The 18,612-nt window shown below is 41.5% G+C and overlaps 1 protein-coding gene across 5 annotated transcripts in view; it reads right to left on the bottom strand.

Moving 5' to 3' along the window:
• KCNMA1 (potassium calcium-activated channel subfamily M alpha 1) overlaps positions 1-18,612 on the bottom strand; it is a 745,231-nt gene that overhangs the window by 182,839 nt on the left and 543,780 nt on the right. For all 5 annotated transcript variants that reach the window (XM_036829453.1, XM_036829449.1, XM_036829450.1 and 2 more), the window contains exon 14: positions 14,519-14,674. In XM_036829453.1, coding sequence (XP_036685348.1) covers positions 14,519-14,674 — 156 coding nt within the window. The remainder of the gene's footprint in view (positions 1-14,518; positions 14,675-18,612) is intronic.

Raw genomic sequence — 18,612 nt, 5'->3', positions numbered from 1 at the left:
CACCCAGTGCCGGCAGTAGCAGCAGTGGCAATGGGAGATAAAAGGAGGTAGGAGAAACTTTTCTGGCTAGAGGGTCTGAGGTCCAAAGAGAGTGAGGCAAAGCCCTATTGTTTTTTGTCTCTCTTTGTCCTCCCACTGGTTTGTCCAGGTGAGGACACAGTAGCAGAAAGTGTATAACAAACCAGGGTAGCTAAAGCCCCAGCTTTCTGGTCAGAGGATAAAAAGGAAAACCCTATGGAAGCTCAAATTCCCCTGGAGATCACAGAGAAAGAGGACTTAAGAAAGGAGTCCCTTACAATTACTTATGAACTCCTGGGCTCAGCCTGAGCTGAGCAAGGATGAAACTGACCCTACACAGCATATATAGATTTTGAGGACTAGAGCATAATATAAACTATCACCCAGTTTGAGATTGATGTGGGGCAGATCCAAATAACACTGCCAGTGTTTTGAAAATTCAACTCATATTGAAATTACAACCCATAGAAGCTTGGCCAGAATTTCAGTCTAAAATAAAACAGGTCATTACATGCCACAATAAAATTATCAATGTGTTTGCAAGTTTTAAACAAGACCCAGAATTTCATAATAAAAAAACAAAGTGTCGAGAATACAATAAAAAAAAGTACTTGGCATATGAATAACTAAAAAAAAGAATCTCAACTTGCATCCAATGCCTACATGGCACAAATATTAGAAATATCTAACAAGAGCCTAAAGTAGCTATTATAAAATGTTCCAATAACTAACAGAGAACACTTTTGTAAAGAATTAAAAGACAGAAAGCCTTAGTAAAGAAACAAGATAAAAATAATTATATGAAAATTCTAGAATTGAAAAATATAATAACTAGCACACTCAGTGGAGAGGCTCAATAACAGGATGGAGATGAAAAAGGGAAGAATCAATAAACCTTAAGCTAGATCAATATAAATTGTACAATTTGAACAACAAAGAAAAAATATTGAAAAAAAATGAATAGAGCCTCAGGGCCCTGTGGTATATTCAAAAGTCCAACATTTGTGTCATAGGAATTCCAGAAGGAGAGGAGAAAGAGTATGGTACAGAAAATATATATGAGGAAATAATGCAAGAAAACTTCCCAAATTCTATCAAAGACGAACCTAGAGATTCAAGAATCTCAGGCCCAACAGAATAAACCCAAAGAAATAATGCTTAAACTCAGTGTAATCAGATGAGAGAAAACTAAAGTCAAAAAGAAAATCTTGAAAGTAACCAGAGAAAAATGACTCATTACTTATAGGTTAACAATTCAAATGACTATAGATTTCTCACCTGAAACAATGGAGGCAAGAAGGAAGTGAAACAATATACTTAAAGTACTGAAAGAAAAGATTAGTCAACCCAGAATTCTGTACCCACCAAAAATGTCCTTCAGGAATGAAGATGAAATAAAGACATTGTCAGATGAAGGAAACTTGTATTTGTTGCCAACAGACTGATCTAAAGGAATTGCTAAAGGAAGTTGTTCAGACAGAATGGAAATGATTCCAAGGGGAAAGATGGAACATCAGGAATGAAGAGAGAACAACAGAGATGGGAAATATCAGAATAAATATAAAAGACTATACTTCTCTTGAGTTCTTTAAAATACGTTTGATGACAGAAAAGAAAAAGTTATAGCATTGTCTGATGGCGTTTTCAACAACACACGTACAACAAAAAATGGGGAGGGTAAAGAGACCTATAGGTTGGCAAGTTTCTATATTACGCTGGTGAATCACTGAATCTAAGTAGACTTGGAAAGTTAAGTAGGTATATTACAACCCCAAGGGCAATCAGTTAAAAGACTACATAAAGTTATATAATAAGAAACACTATAAATGAAATGAAATCTAAAAATATTCAAAATAACCCAAAAGAAGAAAATAAAGAGGAAAGAGGAGAACTAGAACAGAGAAAATCGACAGAAAACAAATAAAATATTATATATAATCCAAACATATCTATAATTACATTTGATATAAATGGTCTAGTACACCTTTTAACGAATGTAGAGTCACAGAATAATTTTTTTAATTGACCCAACTATAAGCTGGCTATAAGGAAATCACTTAGAATTTAAAGATATATTGTTAGTTTGGTTCAAACAAAAAAATCATGAGAACAGATACATTTTTTTTATGAAAACACTAATCAAAAAGAAATACTGAGTGGGTCTATTAAATCAGATCTGAAGTCTACCAGATTTCAGAACAAAGAAAATTGCCAAAGATATTAGGGACAATATATAATGACAAAAAGTTCAGTTCATCAAGAAAATGCAACAATCCAAACATATATATCCTCAGCAGAGTTTCAAAATTCACAAAGCAAAATTTTACAGAACTAAAATAAACAAATCCATAATTATAGTTGGAGACTCAGCACTCATCTCATTGTAATGGGTAGAACTAGTAGACATAAAATCAGCAAGGGTATAGAACTGAACACCATCTACCAACTGGCCCTAATGAACATTTATAGAACACTCTACCCAACAATATATCAGGATATATATCCTATTTAAGCTCACATGGAACATTCACCAAGACAGATTGTATAAAACACACTAACAGGGCTTCCTTGGTGGCGCAGTGGTTAGGAATCCGCCTGCCAATGTAGGGGACATGGGTTCAGGCCCTGGTCCGGGAAGATCCCACATGCTGCGGAGCAACTAAACCCGTGCGCCACAACTACTGAGCCTGCGCTCTAGAGCCCATGCTCTGCAACAAGAGAAGCCACCGCAATGACAAGCCCGCACACCGCAACAAAGAGTAGCCCCCGCTCGCCGCAACTAGAGAAAGCCCATGCGCAGCAACAAAGACCCAATGCACCCAAAAATAAAATAAAATTAAAACACACTAACAAATTTAAAAGAAGTGAAATCATACAAAGTAGGTTCTCTTACCATAATGGAATCAGACCACGAATAAATAATAGAAATATAGGAGGAATATCTCTAAATACTTGGAAATTAAGCAACACACATTTAAATAACCCGTGGGTCAAAGAAGAAGTCTCAAATGGAATTATAAAATATTTTTAACTAAATGAAAAAGAAAATACAACATTTCAAAAATTGTGCAATGCACCTAAAGCAGTGCTTAGAAGGAAATATATAGCATTAAATGCTTATATTAAAAAAGAAAAGTATCAAATCAATAACCTAAGCTCCATTTAAGAAGCTAGAAGAGTAAAATAAACCCAAAGTAAGCAGAAAGAAAACAGAAAAAGAAAGAAAATAATGCAACCAAAAAACTTTGAAAAGATCAGCAAAATTTACATGTATAAGACTGACAAAAAAATGAAAAAAAAAAAGGAAGGGAGGGAGGGAGACACAAATCAAAAAATCAAGGATGAGAGAGAGGTTATCATTACAGACCCTGCAGACATTAGATAGGCAATAATAGAAAACTACAAACAACTTACATACATCAATTGAACAGCTCAAATAAATTAGACTAATTCCTAAATTTTTCAAAAACCTCAAACTGCGGCAACTCACTCAGGATTAAATAAATAACCTAAATAGACTTACAGCTATTAAAGAAATTAAATTAGTCTTTAAAAACCTTTGGGAAAAGAAATTGAGGCCCAGATCGTTTCACTAGTGAATTCTACTAAACATTTAAGGAAAAAATAACACCAATTCTACACAATCACTTCCAGAAAATAGAAGGGAAAGACTTCCCAACTCATTTTATGAAGTCAACTTTACCCTGATATTAAAGCCAGACAAAGACAGTGTAAGAAATCTATAGAACAATATCTATTCACAAACACAGACATAAAAAATCTTCACAAACATATTAGCAAATCAAATCTATATATCTACCTATAAATATATATATATATAGAGAGAGAGAGAGAGAGAGAGAGACAGAGACAGAGACAGAGACAGAGACAGAGACAGAGAGAGAAATAGATATAAATAAATCACACTATGACCAAGTGGGGTCTATCTTTGAATGCACAGTGGCTGGTTCAATATTCTCAAATCAGTCAATGTAATCCACCATATTAACAGTGTAAAGAACAAAAACAACATGATTATATGAATTGAATCAAAAAAAGCATTTGGCAAAACTCAAAATCCATTCACAACAAAAACTCTCATCAAATTATTAATAGAAAAGAACTTCCTCAACCTCAGAAGACAAACATCTACAGAACACCTACAACTAACATTATACTTCATGGTGAAACAATGAATATTTTCCCCCTAAGAGTAGGAATAAATCAAAGATGTCCACTCTCACTCCACGTATTCCATATCCTGGAAGAAGTGCTAGCCAGTGTAACATAGTTAAGGATTCAAGGTCAACATAGAAAAATAATGTGCATTTCTACATACCACCAATGAACAATTGGAAACTGAATTTTTTAGAAATGCCACTTACAATATCTCCCCCAAAATGTAATACTTATGTATAAATCTAACAAAAATGTACAGAATCCATTTGCTGAAAACCACAAAACACTGATGAAAGAAGTTAAAGATTATCTAAGTAAATGGAGAGACCACGTTCATGGGTTGGAACCCATGTTCATGGAAGCCAATGCTCCCCCAAGTTGGTCTATAGGTTTAACATGTTTCAATCAAAATAGCAGTAGGATTTTTTGTAGGTATAGAAAAGCTGATCCTAAAATGTATATGAAAAGGCAACAACACTAGAATAGCCAAAGCAACTTTGAAAAAGAACACATTTGGAGGAATCATATTACCTAATGCCAATTTTAAGCCACAGAGGATTATTCCCGGATCTTAAAACCCAATGGAATTTGTCTGGTTGGATTTTGAAGGTACTTGGGGCTGGTAGCTCCTTTCTTCCTTCCATTTTCTCCCCTCTGGAATGGGAATGCCTGTAACTGTTATCTTATGGCTGTCCTACTATTATAGTTTAGAAGCAGAATACTTGTTTTCTAGTTTTATGGAAACTAGATGCCCTGCAAACACCTTGACTTTAGTCCAGTGAAACTGAATTCAGACTTTTGGCCTCCAGAAAAAGAAGAGAAAAAATCAGTTGTAAGCAACTAAGTTTGTAGTAACTTATTATAGCAGCCAGAGGAAATTAATACATATGGTTTCATTTCTCTTAGGAAGATACCTAGAACTGTTGGGTCATATGGAAACTCTCTATTTAACATTTTGAGAAATCCCCCAAATTTTCAAAATTAAAAACTTTATCTGGAAAAGACAGTGTTAGAAAGTTTCCTTTCTTCCTCTTCTTGGCATGGTTTAACCCTCTGGACTGCATGTCCTCTTACTGATACGACTCCCCACTCCAACCCCGATTGGAAATCTACCATACTGCATTCTGACCCACTTGCACCCTCCTTCAGAAGGTTGGGACTATGCTTTTGAGCTTTCTTACATTCCCCCTCAGCAAATAAGTCATCATCTCCCTCCCCTGATCCACTGCGGCACTTGACTTGAGCAACAAATTCTCCCACATGACAAGGCATTACGGTCTAGGGAAAACAACAGTGCCTGGGTCTTTTCCAGACTAAGGCACCATGGAGGGAATGGGTGCAGATGTAAGAATTTCCCACCTTTGAAAAATGTCTTAATTTTTATAGCACCTAGTTTGGCATGGTTGGAAAAACCTAGGATACTACTTTTACAAATATTGCAAAGTGAATTCTGTTCTTAGAAGCTATTGATTTGAATACAAAACCAAGTAGTGTTCATATTTGAGACATTTCTCCAGGGGAAGCAACGTGTAACAGTGGGGAAAGCACTGAGCTAAGAACTCAACGATCTTCCATCATCATGGTCCTTGCTCTATCAAATCCCATCCAGCATCATCTTCTATTGCCTCTTCTCCTATTTCTTCCTACCCTACAGGGGAGAAAGGGTCAGAAATGCCAGCTACTCTGCATTAGGCACATTTCCCAAATGATACTCGATACTTGTGTATCATATGAAAATAATTTAAGTTAAATGCATATCTTATAAATTCTAAAGTGCTATGCACACTTAGAGTGCTATGATAACTTTAAAGGTCTTGACAAAAATATCTCCCTTATCGAACCAATGGTGGTTTCTCACTTTGCACCCCCTAGATATGTAGAACGGCCACCTCAAAGTTCCAGGTTCCTCATCATTATTCTGGGCATAGATTTATATTTGGTATCATTTTAGGGCAGTGATAACCAAGAGCTTTAATAAGGGAATCTGAGATTTTATTCCTAAGAGTTTAATAGCATTTTGAGATTTTTGCTTGAAAAATCACTGATGGTGGGTAGCACCCATAAAACCTAAGTTAGAAGTTGTAAGGGGGCGGGGGAAAGGCCAAGTGAATGCCCAGGTGCGCTCAGAAATGCACTCAATTAATAAAAGGCCAATAATCTCTGAAAGAGCTCATTTTGATGTTGGACCAGAGGCTTGGTCAAGAGGGCCTTCCTTCACATTAGTGACAATATCCTGCCGGCTGATAAGGGTCAGGGAGAGCGGCAGCTTCTCCTGGGTTTCACGCTGAGTCCTGGCCACTGCAGTTTCTGTGGCTCCATCCTCTACAGGCACAGGGCTTTGTATATTATGTAATCTTTCTGTGTTGCTTCCCCTTTGTTCAGTCCTTGCCAAGAGCCAAATAAAAGAATCCATATGTGATTACAGCTATAAAACCAAAAGGAAAATATTAGACAAAAATATAACATTTTGGGGTTTCTAAGTTTGTTTTACCTTTAATGCTAGGCAGACAGTTTACACAAATCATTTTGCTGCAAAGTAAAGAATAATGAATTAAATGTGTTCCCTGTCACCATCAATCATGTATGTTTGCCTTTGATTGACCAAACATATAAGACACATGAAATGACTTTCTAATCATGTTAGGGGGAGGAAGGGAGGGAGAAGGGGAGAAGATGGGGAAGGGGAGTTTCAACCTTTTTTATTTTATTCAGAAATTCCATTGACATTTTCTGGCAATTTTCTAACATGCTGTATGGGCTTCTCTTCGCTAATAATGTTTGCCTTGAGAATTTGTAAAGGTCTGAGAACTCTTTAATTCAATGTTCTAGAAATTACCAGGGCCAGAGGAGAACAGAATCCCTGTTAATAGTTCATGGATTAATTCTTTCTTCATTTGAAATCGTTTTCAGGGAAGTTGCTCTACGTTCAGGTGGGCGTTAGTCATCTTGGGCAGAGTCAAAGGCGTCGGGGGAGGCAGACAGAGCCCCTGATCTAATGAGATTCAAGCAGTAAGGAAAGGGGATGCACAATGATGTTGACCCAAATGGGATACCGAGGTTTAGCAAATTCATTTCAATCCATGGCTGCTTATTTTGATTTGTGAATTTAAACAACACACTGACTGGATTTTCTGGCAATAGAAATGGTTTATAACCAAATCTAACCAGCCTCTACGCATCCTCGCCAAGGATTATAAAGCTTTGCATTTCAAGTTTCTACATGGAGTCAAAGCTCTTTAATTTGGCAAAGGAACCACGTACAGTAGCAAAGGAAGAAGGTTTCAGCACCAAAATCACCCCAAATTGTAAGTCCCTGCTGGTCCTGGCCCCACCCAGCTGTCTGGGATAAAGGCTGGTCAGGCCAGGCTCCAGTCATTCATTCATTCATTCGACATGCGTGTATTGAGGACCTCTTATGAGTCAGGTGCTGTTCTGGGCATTGGGAATACAGCAAGCAGCTCTAGGCTTCAGAGTGCTTACGGTGTCTCCGGGAAAAGAGGCAATAAACAAATGCCGTGGAGATAAACAAAGCCAGGAGAGTCAACAAGGATGTGCATGTATGGAGTGTGGCGGGACGGGGGATGCAAATTTTTAAAATGCAATTTTGATGTTTTTTCCCATGGAAACTTTATTCACCCCATGAAGCCTAAGAGAACATCTAGATCTTTCCTAGAGAATCTGGTGAAGGGGGACATCTACTCCCTGTAGGGACCCTCAGAAGCCCCAGAGAAATCTAAGAGTTTGGTCACTTTCTTCTTGATCGTCCTATATTTGCCAGGAAAACTGTTGATTCATAAAGCATCCCTTTATTACAGGTATACCATCTTCATGGACTGGAGAACTCAACATTTTAGAGGTGTCAATGCTCCCAAGAAAGCCCCAAAACAGACCCACACATACACTGCCATCTGGCTTTAAAAACAGGGGCTCCTGGGTTACTAATAATATACTGTTTCTTAATCTGGGTCCTGGTTACATGAGAGTGTGAGTTTGTAAATACGTAATAAGCTATCCATTTATCAGATGCACACTTTTGTTTGTATATTATACTTCAACTAAAAGTTTGCTTTTAATCTCCTTTTTCAAAATGCAATTCTAATGTTTTAGAAAAAGTTCCCCCTGAGAAATTAACACTGAGCAAGGACATGAGGGATTCGCTGGAGGGAAGCCATGCAGCTACCTAGGGGAAGAGCATTTCAGGCAGAGGGAACAACAAATGCAAAATTCCTAGACTAGCTAAATGGAGTGTGGATGATGTTTAGAAGCAGAGTATTTAGGAGATGAGGCCAGTGAGGTCACAGGAGCCCGACTGCTTGAGACCTATAGATGTTTGTAAGAACTTTACTCTGATGAGATGGGACATCATGGAGAGATTTATGCAGAGGGGTGACGGTATCTGACTCATGCTTGAGAAGGATGCTGTAATGAGAATAGACTAGAATAGGGGAGGGATAAGGGCAGAGCAGGGAGGCCAATTAGGATGCTGGTATAATACTCTAGGAGATAGATGATGGTGGTCTGGATCTGATGGTAAAGTGAAGGTAGTGAGACGTGCTCAGATTCTGGGCTTATTTTCAAAGTCGAACCAAGTGGATTTTCTGCTGAATTGAATGTGGTACGTGAGAGTAAGAAAGGAGCTAAGGTGGAATCCAAAGGCTTTAGTCTGAGCAACGGGAAGGATGACCTTGCCAATAGTGCAACGGGAGAAGACCAGGTTTACAGAAAAAGAACAGGAATTCCATTCTGGATAGGTTAGGTCTCAGAGGAGATGAAACATTCAAATAAAGATGTTGGGTAGCAATTAAATAAATGATACTGGGATCGGGTTCTGGATAGATATATAAATCTGGGAGTCATCTATATATCTAGGACTCCCGAGAATAAACGAGATTACTGAGGAAGTGAGTATACCTGTAGTGGGAGCAGCTCTCCACTGACAAGGGATGTCTGTAGGAGCCCACTGTCATGATATCATTTGTGATCAGGGTGATCACATTGCCCTTCTGTATGGAATAAGCAACAGTTTGCATCTCACTATTTAACTTACACCATGGGGGTTTATTTTGCCAGGCAAACCCTCTACTCTGGCACCATTAGCATTTCCTCCTGGAGCAGAAAGCCACCTAGATCCCAGCCTTATCAGTTGGAGCCCTGGCCCCATTTCAGAGATCCTGTTACCCACCACTCTCACACTCCACACAGGGTTGATCCCTGCTTCTAACATGCTTCCCTCATCTAGATGAACCCATTAGCCAATAAGAATCACTTGTTATCCCCCAGAAGCACCTACTTAAGCCAATTAGCTTCACCCCCTGAATAAAGCAGAGTGTAATGTCATTTCCTTCTTGGCAGCCCAGTTCATTTTCCCACCTTAACTCATCCCAGCCTAGGCTAATTCCTCACCTGTCTTGATGCAGTGACCTCTGCTGTTATAGAGCTGGCCAGAGAGAAAGGCCAACAAAACCCACAGGATGGGGCTGTGCAAACATGTGCCCATACATCCCAGTCAGAACAGAAGCTTCCTGAAACTTATGAGTGCCTCCTAGCCGTAAGGATGACAGTGTGATTAGCACACTGCTTGCAATATGGTAGGTGCCTGGGGAATCTCTACTGAATCAATATTTCCCGTAAAATAAGCTACAGAAAGTTATGAAGGTATACTCAAGGACATACTTGGAACCAGTGTACCTAGTTTAACATGTGAGTTTGTCAATTCCAAGCTTTATATCCTCACACAAGTTGCTGAACTTCCCTTAACCCACAGTGCCTGCCACTATAAAGAGGTGATAATAATAATGTCAGGTTTGGGCGGGGTCATTGTGAGAATTAAATGAGATGATGCCTATACAGTACTTAGCATAGGGCTTGGCACTAAGTTAGAACCCAGTATATTCTACGTATTATTAAAGATTCTTGATTTCTATTTCCAGCTCCTAAACCATAATGTTTTTATACATGCATATATACAAACACACATATGCACATAAACATAACCCAAAATAAAGGGACTAAAAACAATTCCCTTGGCTACAATTAGTGCCAGGACTCTGCATTGCTGACAGTTTATCGCAATATGGTAACAGCAATACTGAGCAAATGGTTTCCAGGTCCAGCAAAGTCCACCTCCACCAAGATACAATCTGAATAAGACGGGCCTGATTTCCCTACTGCTTCCTCGTTCAGAAATAGAAAATGTGATGGAGGGGACTGTGCTATGATCAATATTAAGTAAATTTCACCCATAAATTCCAAATCCTGGAAAATAGGGAAAGAACACAAGAAGTGCATCATGTACTTCCTCCTGTATCATAATTGATTTATTCAAACAAGAAATAATTATGGAGTGGAGTGCATACCATGTTCTAGGCTGTGTGTGTGTGTGTGTGTGTGTGTGTGTGTGTGTGTGTGTGTGTGTGTGTGTGTGTGTGTGTGTGTGTGTGTGTGTGTGTGTGTAAAATGGTGGATCAGCAGAGTTAAAATCGGCAATCCTGAGAACAATTTATTGAATAAATGTGCTAAATTTGAAGACTCAGCGTGGATTGAAAAGAAATTCTAAGAGTTAATCATCCTCTAAAACACATAATACCCACACACATAATTTAGCATGTCCAAGGACAGCTAATCCTAGTAAAAATAACAGCACAATTCACAAAGACGGGAGGTCAAGCCCCAGCTTGAAACCAGATATATTGAAGACAAAGTTAAATATTACATGGTAAAACTCTAAAACCAAAAAAAAATTTTTTTTTAAATCAGTGGATCTTAAATTACATGCAAGTGAGGATGCCAAGGAGAGATACATGTGGCCACTTATTCATGGATGAGGCAATGGCTGATAGGCTAAATAAGTTCCTGTCTTGGTCTTTCCAGAAGACATTAGGAAGATTCTCACTTGAACCTGACAGGCGGGTGGTAGGAGATCAGATATCGGTCAATGAACAGGATGTTCTGGGCCTGGTTGATAACGTAGATGTTGACAAGTCACAGGAATCAGGGCATTTGCCTGCACTCCTTCAAGGCATTCAAGGGCGAGAGCTGACTGCTGCTGGACAAAATGCTTCACCTGTTTCATGAGCAACAAGCTGCTGGGCCACAGGACCCCTGAGTGGCCAGCCTGAGCCTCTTTCATAAAGGTACTGGCTGTAAGGTTAGCATGGATTTGTTAAACAAACCCCAGAACACCAGAAACTGCACAGGTCATGTCTTGAAGGTTAAGTGGAGCAAAGGACAAAGAGCCAGAAACAAGTCTTTAATAGTAATTAGGAATTCTTAAGGAAACTTAAGGAAATCATTACCCCCAAAGATGTGGGCTAAAATTATAAATAGATTCCCAAAAAGTTTAGATCAATTCAGAGTTAGGCTTTCAGGGGCAATGGCTTGGCACCCTGGGGCATAAGTGACCATGCTGAAAGGATAAACAGGTGCTCCCGCGTATTTCCTGGTACCTCAGGGCTGGGTCTCTCTGGTAGCTTTCATGTAGCGGTAGTCCCTCTCTCTTTCATAGAACCTTATCACCCTCACTGACAGTCTTGGCTTTTTGGTCTCATGCTGGTGGACAGTCACTGTGATATATCATCCCTGTTTCAGTCTTGTTCTTTCTTCTTTCAGCAGGGGCAGGGTACCATGTATTCTCTAGGAGTAAAGAACAGGTATCATACCTGCCCAGGGCCAGGGAGAAGATGACCTCACACTCCACCTCTGGTTTCCAGAAACACTAAGCGTTCTCAAGGGACCAGATGCTGCCAAAGCCTCATCCCACCTCTTTCCATCCAAACAGGCCTGCCTGTCCCCAGGGAAGTGCTGATGAATTCCCTGCTGTAGGACACATTGTAGGGGACAGTGGGGAAGGAAGCCATTTCTGCAAAGAGTTATCCATGTATAGATGCCCTTTTCCATTCAACACCCCCGAATAAAAATAAGTAAAGGCTTTGTGATCCCTGGAATGGGAGCTAATATATAAAACATGCCAAGGAGAGCATCATTATGGGGTTTATTACGACCTACAAGAGACAAGGGTCTGGGATTTGGAGAGCACAAAGAGGACACGACAGAATGGGGAGCACGTGCTTTCAACTGTCTCTATCTCAAATGAAAAAAAAAAAAATATGAAGGGAAGCCTTGTTATTTCCAGGTCATGTGCCTTAGCAAATTCCAACACAAAGATCACCTGAATGTCAAAAGGCCATATTCAGAGAGCCACCTCCAAACATGGAGGAGTTGGTCCCGGACAGAAATAACATGGTAACATAACCCTGGGAGGGAAATGTGTTTTGAGTTACACCAGGGCCTGGCTGGGCCTCTCCCACAGGCCCTCCTAAACAGGAACTTGGCAGTGGGATTAGCTGGGCTGGAGGGGACGTCCTTGGCTGCAGAGGTGAGGCCCTTCAGGGTCCTGAGGAAAGTTGGACAGAGGTTCTTTCTCCCTGCTGGTAATAACACTGAAGAATCAGCGTCACATCCATTTTATTAATTTTCTTGACAGGCAGCTCTAGTTTCCAGGCAGGCACCACAAAATCAAAACATACGCATGTCAAGTGCCCCATGTGTGGTGGGGCCCTGCCAAGGCCATGTTCATCAACACCAGGAAGCACAGCCCAAGTCCTCAGACATGTGCTGGTCCTGTGGGTAATCCCCTGCTGGAAGAAACCCCCGGAGCTTGGCTGGACGAGCCAGAGGAGCTCTCTTGGTGACAGTCCTTTATCCTGGTCTGGGCTCCTTGTGTTGAACATTAAGAGCCCTGGGAGACACCAGGCTGCCTCTGGTTTTCGGGCTCGTCTCTAAGTCCAGCCACAAAGACCTTCCTGCCGCCTCCTTTTGCCTACATTCAGCTGTATCCAGGCAGGGGACAGCCAGCCTGGATTAAAGAAGCCATTTAAAGGAAAGCCATGTCCTTATTTGTGAGCTGGGTCTGAGCCAGGAGTTCTGCGGAGTCGAGGTCTTTGGGCATATAGTAAGTAAAGAATTTTTTAATCAAGGCATCCATTGCTAAAGTGATTGAACGGACTCCAAAACAATTTGTTCTTTTACGTAGAGTAATGTTAACTATAAATTGGCTAAATAATGTAAATGAGGTGGGTACAGAGGGTGAGGACCTAGAAAGAAATCCTGTTCTAAGTCACACAGCTTATGGATGCCAAGGGTGAGCCCTGACATGGAGTTAGTTCATCACCTGCATCTTCATCCTTCCCACGCATCCCTCTCACTGCAACCAGGGCCATTTCCTCAACCTCACCGAATAACTTACTGCTGGTGGTGGACACAGCAACAATGGCAGCAAAAGGCTGGAGATCTCACACCTTCGATTTCAGAGTTTCTGGCCCCTCTGCAGGATCTCCCGGTGACCCACTCATTTCCCACCTCAACCACTAGTAATTCAGGAAGGGGAATGTAAATAAATGAATAACAGAGAGGGGACTATAAGGCCAGATCCTGAGCTAATGGCCACCAACGCCAAATCAGGGAGGCCCAAACGAGACAGGATTTACTGCACCGGTTTGCTACCTTGACTGTCTAGGCTGAGCAATCCAAGGAAAAGGACTGGTGTCATCACTAAGAGCTCCAAAAGCCCTCTTAGTAGGGTCCTGGACCCTCAACCTGATGTCCTGGAAACACTCCTGGCCTGGCCTATGAGGACAGAGTTGGGTCCTTCTTTGTCTGAGTTGGTCCAGTGGGCAGGGGCCACTTTGGAGGGGCTGAGCGGCCAGCCCTGTGGGGTGACTCGCTGACCGGGGGATGAGCACATCCAGACTGCCTGTCTCACGGTGTAAAGGGCCCCGGTGCCCACGACTCAGTTAGTTCCTCCTTTGACTCTCCATTCAAACAACCATGGCATGTCAGCCCCGCTGGCCTCCTTGATTGTGCAGAAATAAATAAATGAATTATGTTGTTAGGGTTTGGGCTTCGGCACAAACACATGGTCTGCATTTCTCTGCACAGTGAGAGGTCCACCAGCCACTTGATGTAAAAGAGCAAAAGGATAATTCTTTTCTTTAGGCGCTCTGGTGCCATATGGAATGTATATAAATCATAGTTTTGTTTTAACAGTGGAGACTTTGTTGATAGATAAACATGTGGTTTATCTAAAAAAAAAGAGAGGATTGTGCTTTGAACAATCATTTAATGGCCGTGGATGTGCTAAATAAAAATAAAAACATAATTTTGAAAGAAGCTGGCCTCGTGCCCAAATCTGTAACAAGGAACTTCTCCTTAACCAAAGTGGTTAAAGCCCGCCGATCTGTTTTGAGTTTAAGCTGTGCTCTCTACTCAACCCCACGACAAATTGAATCCGGGGCTAATGTGCTCTAATAGGACGAGACGTTACCTTTATGAATGACCTCATGGAGAAGAGGTTGGCAAGCATGGTGGAGAGGCCTTGAGCCAGGCAGCTCTGGGCGATGAACCCCAGCTTCAGCTCTGCGAGGCAGATTGCATCATCCCCCTCTTTCCAATTCCAGCTTGGGATGTTTAGCAGATGGGCCTGCGGAAACAAAAACAGGTATGAGACCTTTCTTCATTAAATGTTCAATTGGTTAAAATCTCCTCTGGGAAATGCAGCACTGCCCAACAGCTCAGGGTCACCCAGACTCAGCCTCCCTTTCCCTTGCCTGGGTCTGGTGTTTCCTGCTTTTTATTCACCTCTTCTGTTCATCAGGCTTCAGTCTCTCTGGAACATTGCTTCTGTACCTACCAAGCCCAAGTCCTCCCCTTGGGTTTGTCATCGAGCCAAATAGAGTCCAGAGGGAACTTCCTCTTGTGACAGACACGTCAGCCCGTGCTACTAGGATGTCTGGCTAGGTTGCTCTAAATTGGCTCCTCAAAAAACCTTAAGGCTGCCAGACGCCTGGGTATTTTAGATGTCGTTTTTTGTCTGCCTTCCCAGAACTCCTGCTCCATGGCTCCCAAGCTTGAGTGGGCATCAGAATCACCTGAAGGGTTTATACTAACACAAATTGTTGGGCCTCGATTCTTTGCGGGGAGGGTAAGCATGGAGAATTTGCATTTCTCACAAGTTCCGAGGTGACGCCGAGCTGCTGAGCTAGGAACCACATTTCAAGAAGCACTGCCCTAAATCATCCGGCACGTCACAGTGGAGATGTGTTACAATCTCTTGCAGATGGACTGATCCTATTCAACAGTGAGGTCAGAGCCTGCGATGAGGATCCAGAGGCATGTTCATCCAATTATTTTAAGTGGCAGGAAGCAGAGAGTCAGAGATGATACAGTGGATGAAAGAATCAAGGTTCGAAAGTTCTCCAGAGTTGGAAAAATGGGCAAAAATCAACCAGAAAAGATTTAAAAGAACTTAATATCAAATACAGCATTTAGGTTAAAAGAAAAGAATCAATTGTTTAAATCCAAAATGTGAAGCCCTTACTTGGCAGCAGACATGAGGGGACAGGAAAAAAAACAACAAGAAAAAAAAAAACCCTTTTGTGTGGGTAACCAAAACTCCCCAAAAGAAGTCAATCTCGTGACAGATTACAGAAAAAAACCAGCACTAGCTTGTTAGAAATGGTCTTCAGATCATGGGAAATACAAAGGTTTCCTTCTGTTGTGAACTGGTCAGGCTAGCTCCCTGGCACTTGATCTAGTTGTGACAATCAGATTTTAAAAGGGAAATTGATAACTGAATAACTCCCAGAGAAATATGACAAGCATAAGAGGAGACGTGGGTTCTAGAAAACATCTTTGGAGGAACAGTTAAGAGAGCCAGCAGCATTTGGTCTGAAGAAGGGCCACTCCTCCAGGGAGACAGGATAGTCACCTGGGAACACCTCAGGTGCTGCTGTGATGAGGAGAGATTAGACTTGTCTTGCTTTGTTCCAAGTGCCAGAATTAGGAATGACTGGTGTATATTACAAGAAAGCACTTTTTAAGCTTGTTTTACAAAGGAAATCTCTAAGGATGTAATTTGTCTAAAAAATGGAGAAAGCTGCCTCCAGAAATGCAAGGTCTTTTTCCCTAAAACTCAGTGCGCGTTTCTCCAAGTCTCAGTAGGTAGACTGTTGCTTTGCACAGGAGGCTGAATCAGAGCCCTTCGAGGCTCCTGCTAATGCCAAGACTCTGTGACCCTGAAATTACTGTTCCTCTCCACATATCAGCAAACACAAGGAGCAGCAAGGAGGTATATGTGCAGGACAATATACGACAGGTGTGCTGCTAGGAGGAGATGGAAGACTCCACTGTGGAGCCAAGACCAAGTCCAATGGCTCCGTGCTTGGCTTTCAGAAATACCACTCCTGTGAAATTCCCTCTTGCAAAATCCTGTTCTGTAACAATCTTGTGAATCCTAACCCGGCAGTGTTTACTCCTGGAAGACTCTCCCTGATGAGAGCTGTTAAAATAGTCCCATGTGTGGGCAGTAGCAGATGGGAATTTCTGTCAAGCTGAGTATCAGAGACCTTCCCACATCATAGACTCAATTCCAGCAATTAGCCCTGCCCTTTATCCCATTTCTCTCCCTACCCCTCACTGGCTTAAGAAGGACACTTTCCCCCTTTACTTCCCTGGCGTCGTAGGGAATACATCAGGCTAAGTGGAGACATACTCATTTGCATGGACGTCATCTGAGAAGAATGAGGAGAAATTAAATCTAAGTCATGAACAAGTAAATCATCAAGTGTGAAAGGAGATTTGGGTGGTCCAAGCCCCAGACAGACACTATGTAACCTTCATGGCAACTTCAAATAAACAAACAAACGAATCTTTTTAAGATGGTTTCTCGCATCCCCATATGCCATCCAGGGTATGAAGTCCAGGATTTTATGTCTTGGGTCCCTCATGTACCCATCTGGTATTGAGTTCCTTAGACATATTTTACATGTTATTACACAGAAAAGTCAAGTTCGTTTCATTTCTCAGCCTCCTCTTTTGGCCACTGTATCTTTTCCAATCGTGGGGCAGGGAGCCACAAGGGACATGCCAAAGGCTGGAAGGTCTGTGTGCACCAAACAAAGAAGGGTGACTGACCCAGGAACTCAACTTGTTCGTTTCTGGCAACTCTGTCCTTTTTCATTTGAGGGAACTTTGGGTCCAGTGTCCAGTGGAAGATGCCAGCATTACTACATAGGAGTCTAGAGGCAAATCCTCTCTCATCTGGAGAACCAGCCCTGCTAAGGCAGGACGAACAGGACTGGGGCTTCCCTCTGTTTGAGGTGAAAGGAACGTGAAAACAGGCTGTCCCGGAAACCACGAGAGATGAATTCCAGCCCCAGTGCCACCTCTCACTACACATGCAACTTTAGGGAAGCTGCAATGAGGAAGAAAGAAGGTCATCTCAGAGAAAACACTTCAACACTTCTGCTCAAGTGTAAGGGTTTACAGTGAGAAAGCTCAAAGAACTTGCATCTCCATTTGGCCACTGGGACTTGGCTTCAGGTCAGAGACAAAAACCTCTTTCTGTAGAGTCTGCTGGGAACATTTTAGAAGTCCACTAACAGCTAAGTCATCAAGAGTGAACTTTTCCAAGATGTCCCAAAGCATTCTTTCCTTCAAGAGTTTTAAGCCATCTGCACTCAAAGCAGACAATGCCCTGTGCTGTCTCCTTTCCATGCTGGGAGATGGTGAGGCTGAGTGTTTCTCTCCCTGAATTGTAATGGGGGTAAGCAGATCCACTTTGGAGAACCTCCATCCTTCTATAAGTCCTACTCAGAGGAACCACAGTTTGGCTCAACAGCCTGTGGCTCTACTGAATGAGAAGGTGGCAGTTGGCAGTTCTGTCTCTTAGCTCACTGGCTGCCAAGTGACCATGAGTTGTACCCACCAGAGACGCTCTGTCTGAGACAGAGCTTAGACCCACGGTCTGCAGTCACCCTGGGATACTAAAATGCACAGATGGTCAAATGAGGACTAAATGGAATAATGGATGTCAAAGCTCTTTCAAAACCATAAAATATGACACAAATGTCTGAGATTATTATGATGACAAACTCAGAAGGAGTTTTATATGGAGAGAAAGAAGACAGCTTCCCTACATCCCTCTAGGTCCTAGAATAGCACCATCATTAGGTCACGGGGGATTGAAATTCTTTATCTTTTAAATCTGATATCCAGTTATGGAATTAACTATCCTTTGGAATATGCTGACAGTGATATAAGTGTACATGCATGTACCAGGTTCTTTCCTGAAAGCAAGTTTTAATGGATGGAGATCTCTGGGCATCTAGTCATGGGTACAGAGAAAGTGCCAAGAGAGGAAGAAAAATAATATCGTAAGGGTAGACAGGAAGATCTTAAAAAACAGCAAAATTAAATCAAAACTACAATGCAATATCATCTCACACCGGTCAGAATGGCCATCATGAAAAAATCTGCAAACAATAAATGCTGGAGAGGGTGTGGAGAAAAGGGAACCCTCTTGCACTGTTGGTGGGAATGTAAATTGATACAGCCACTATGGAGAACAGTATGGAGGTT

This window comes from Balaenoptera musculus, chromosome 16 (genome assembly GCF_009873245.2).
Source record: "Balaenoptera musculus isolate JJ_BM4_2016_0621 chromosome 16, mBalMus1.pri.v3, whole genome shotgun sequence".
In the NCBI taxonomy this organism is placed as follows: domain Eukaryota; kingdom Metazoa; phylum Chordata; class Mammalia; order Artiodactyla; family Balaenopteridae; genus Balaenoptera; species Balaenoptera musculus.
Note: the sequence above shows the minus strand (reverse complement) of the source record. Positions and strands in the feature narration are given on the sequence as shown.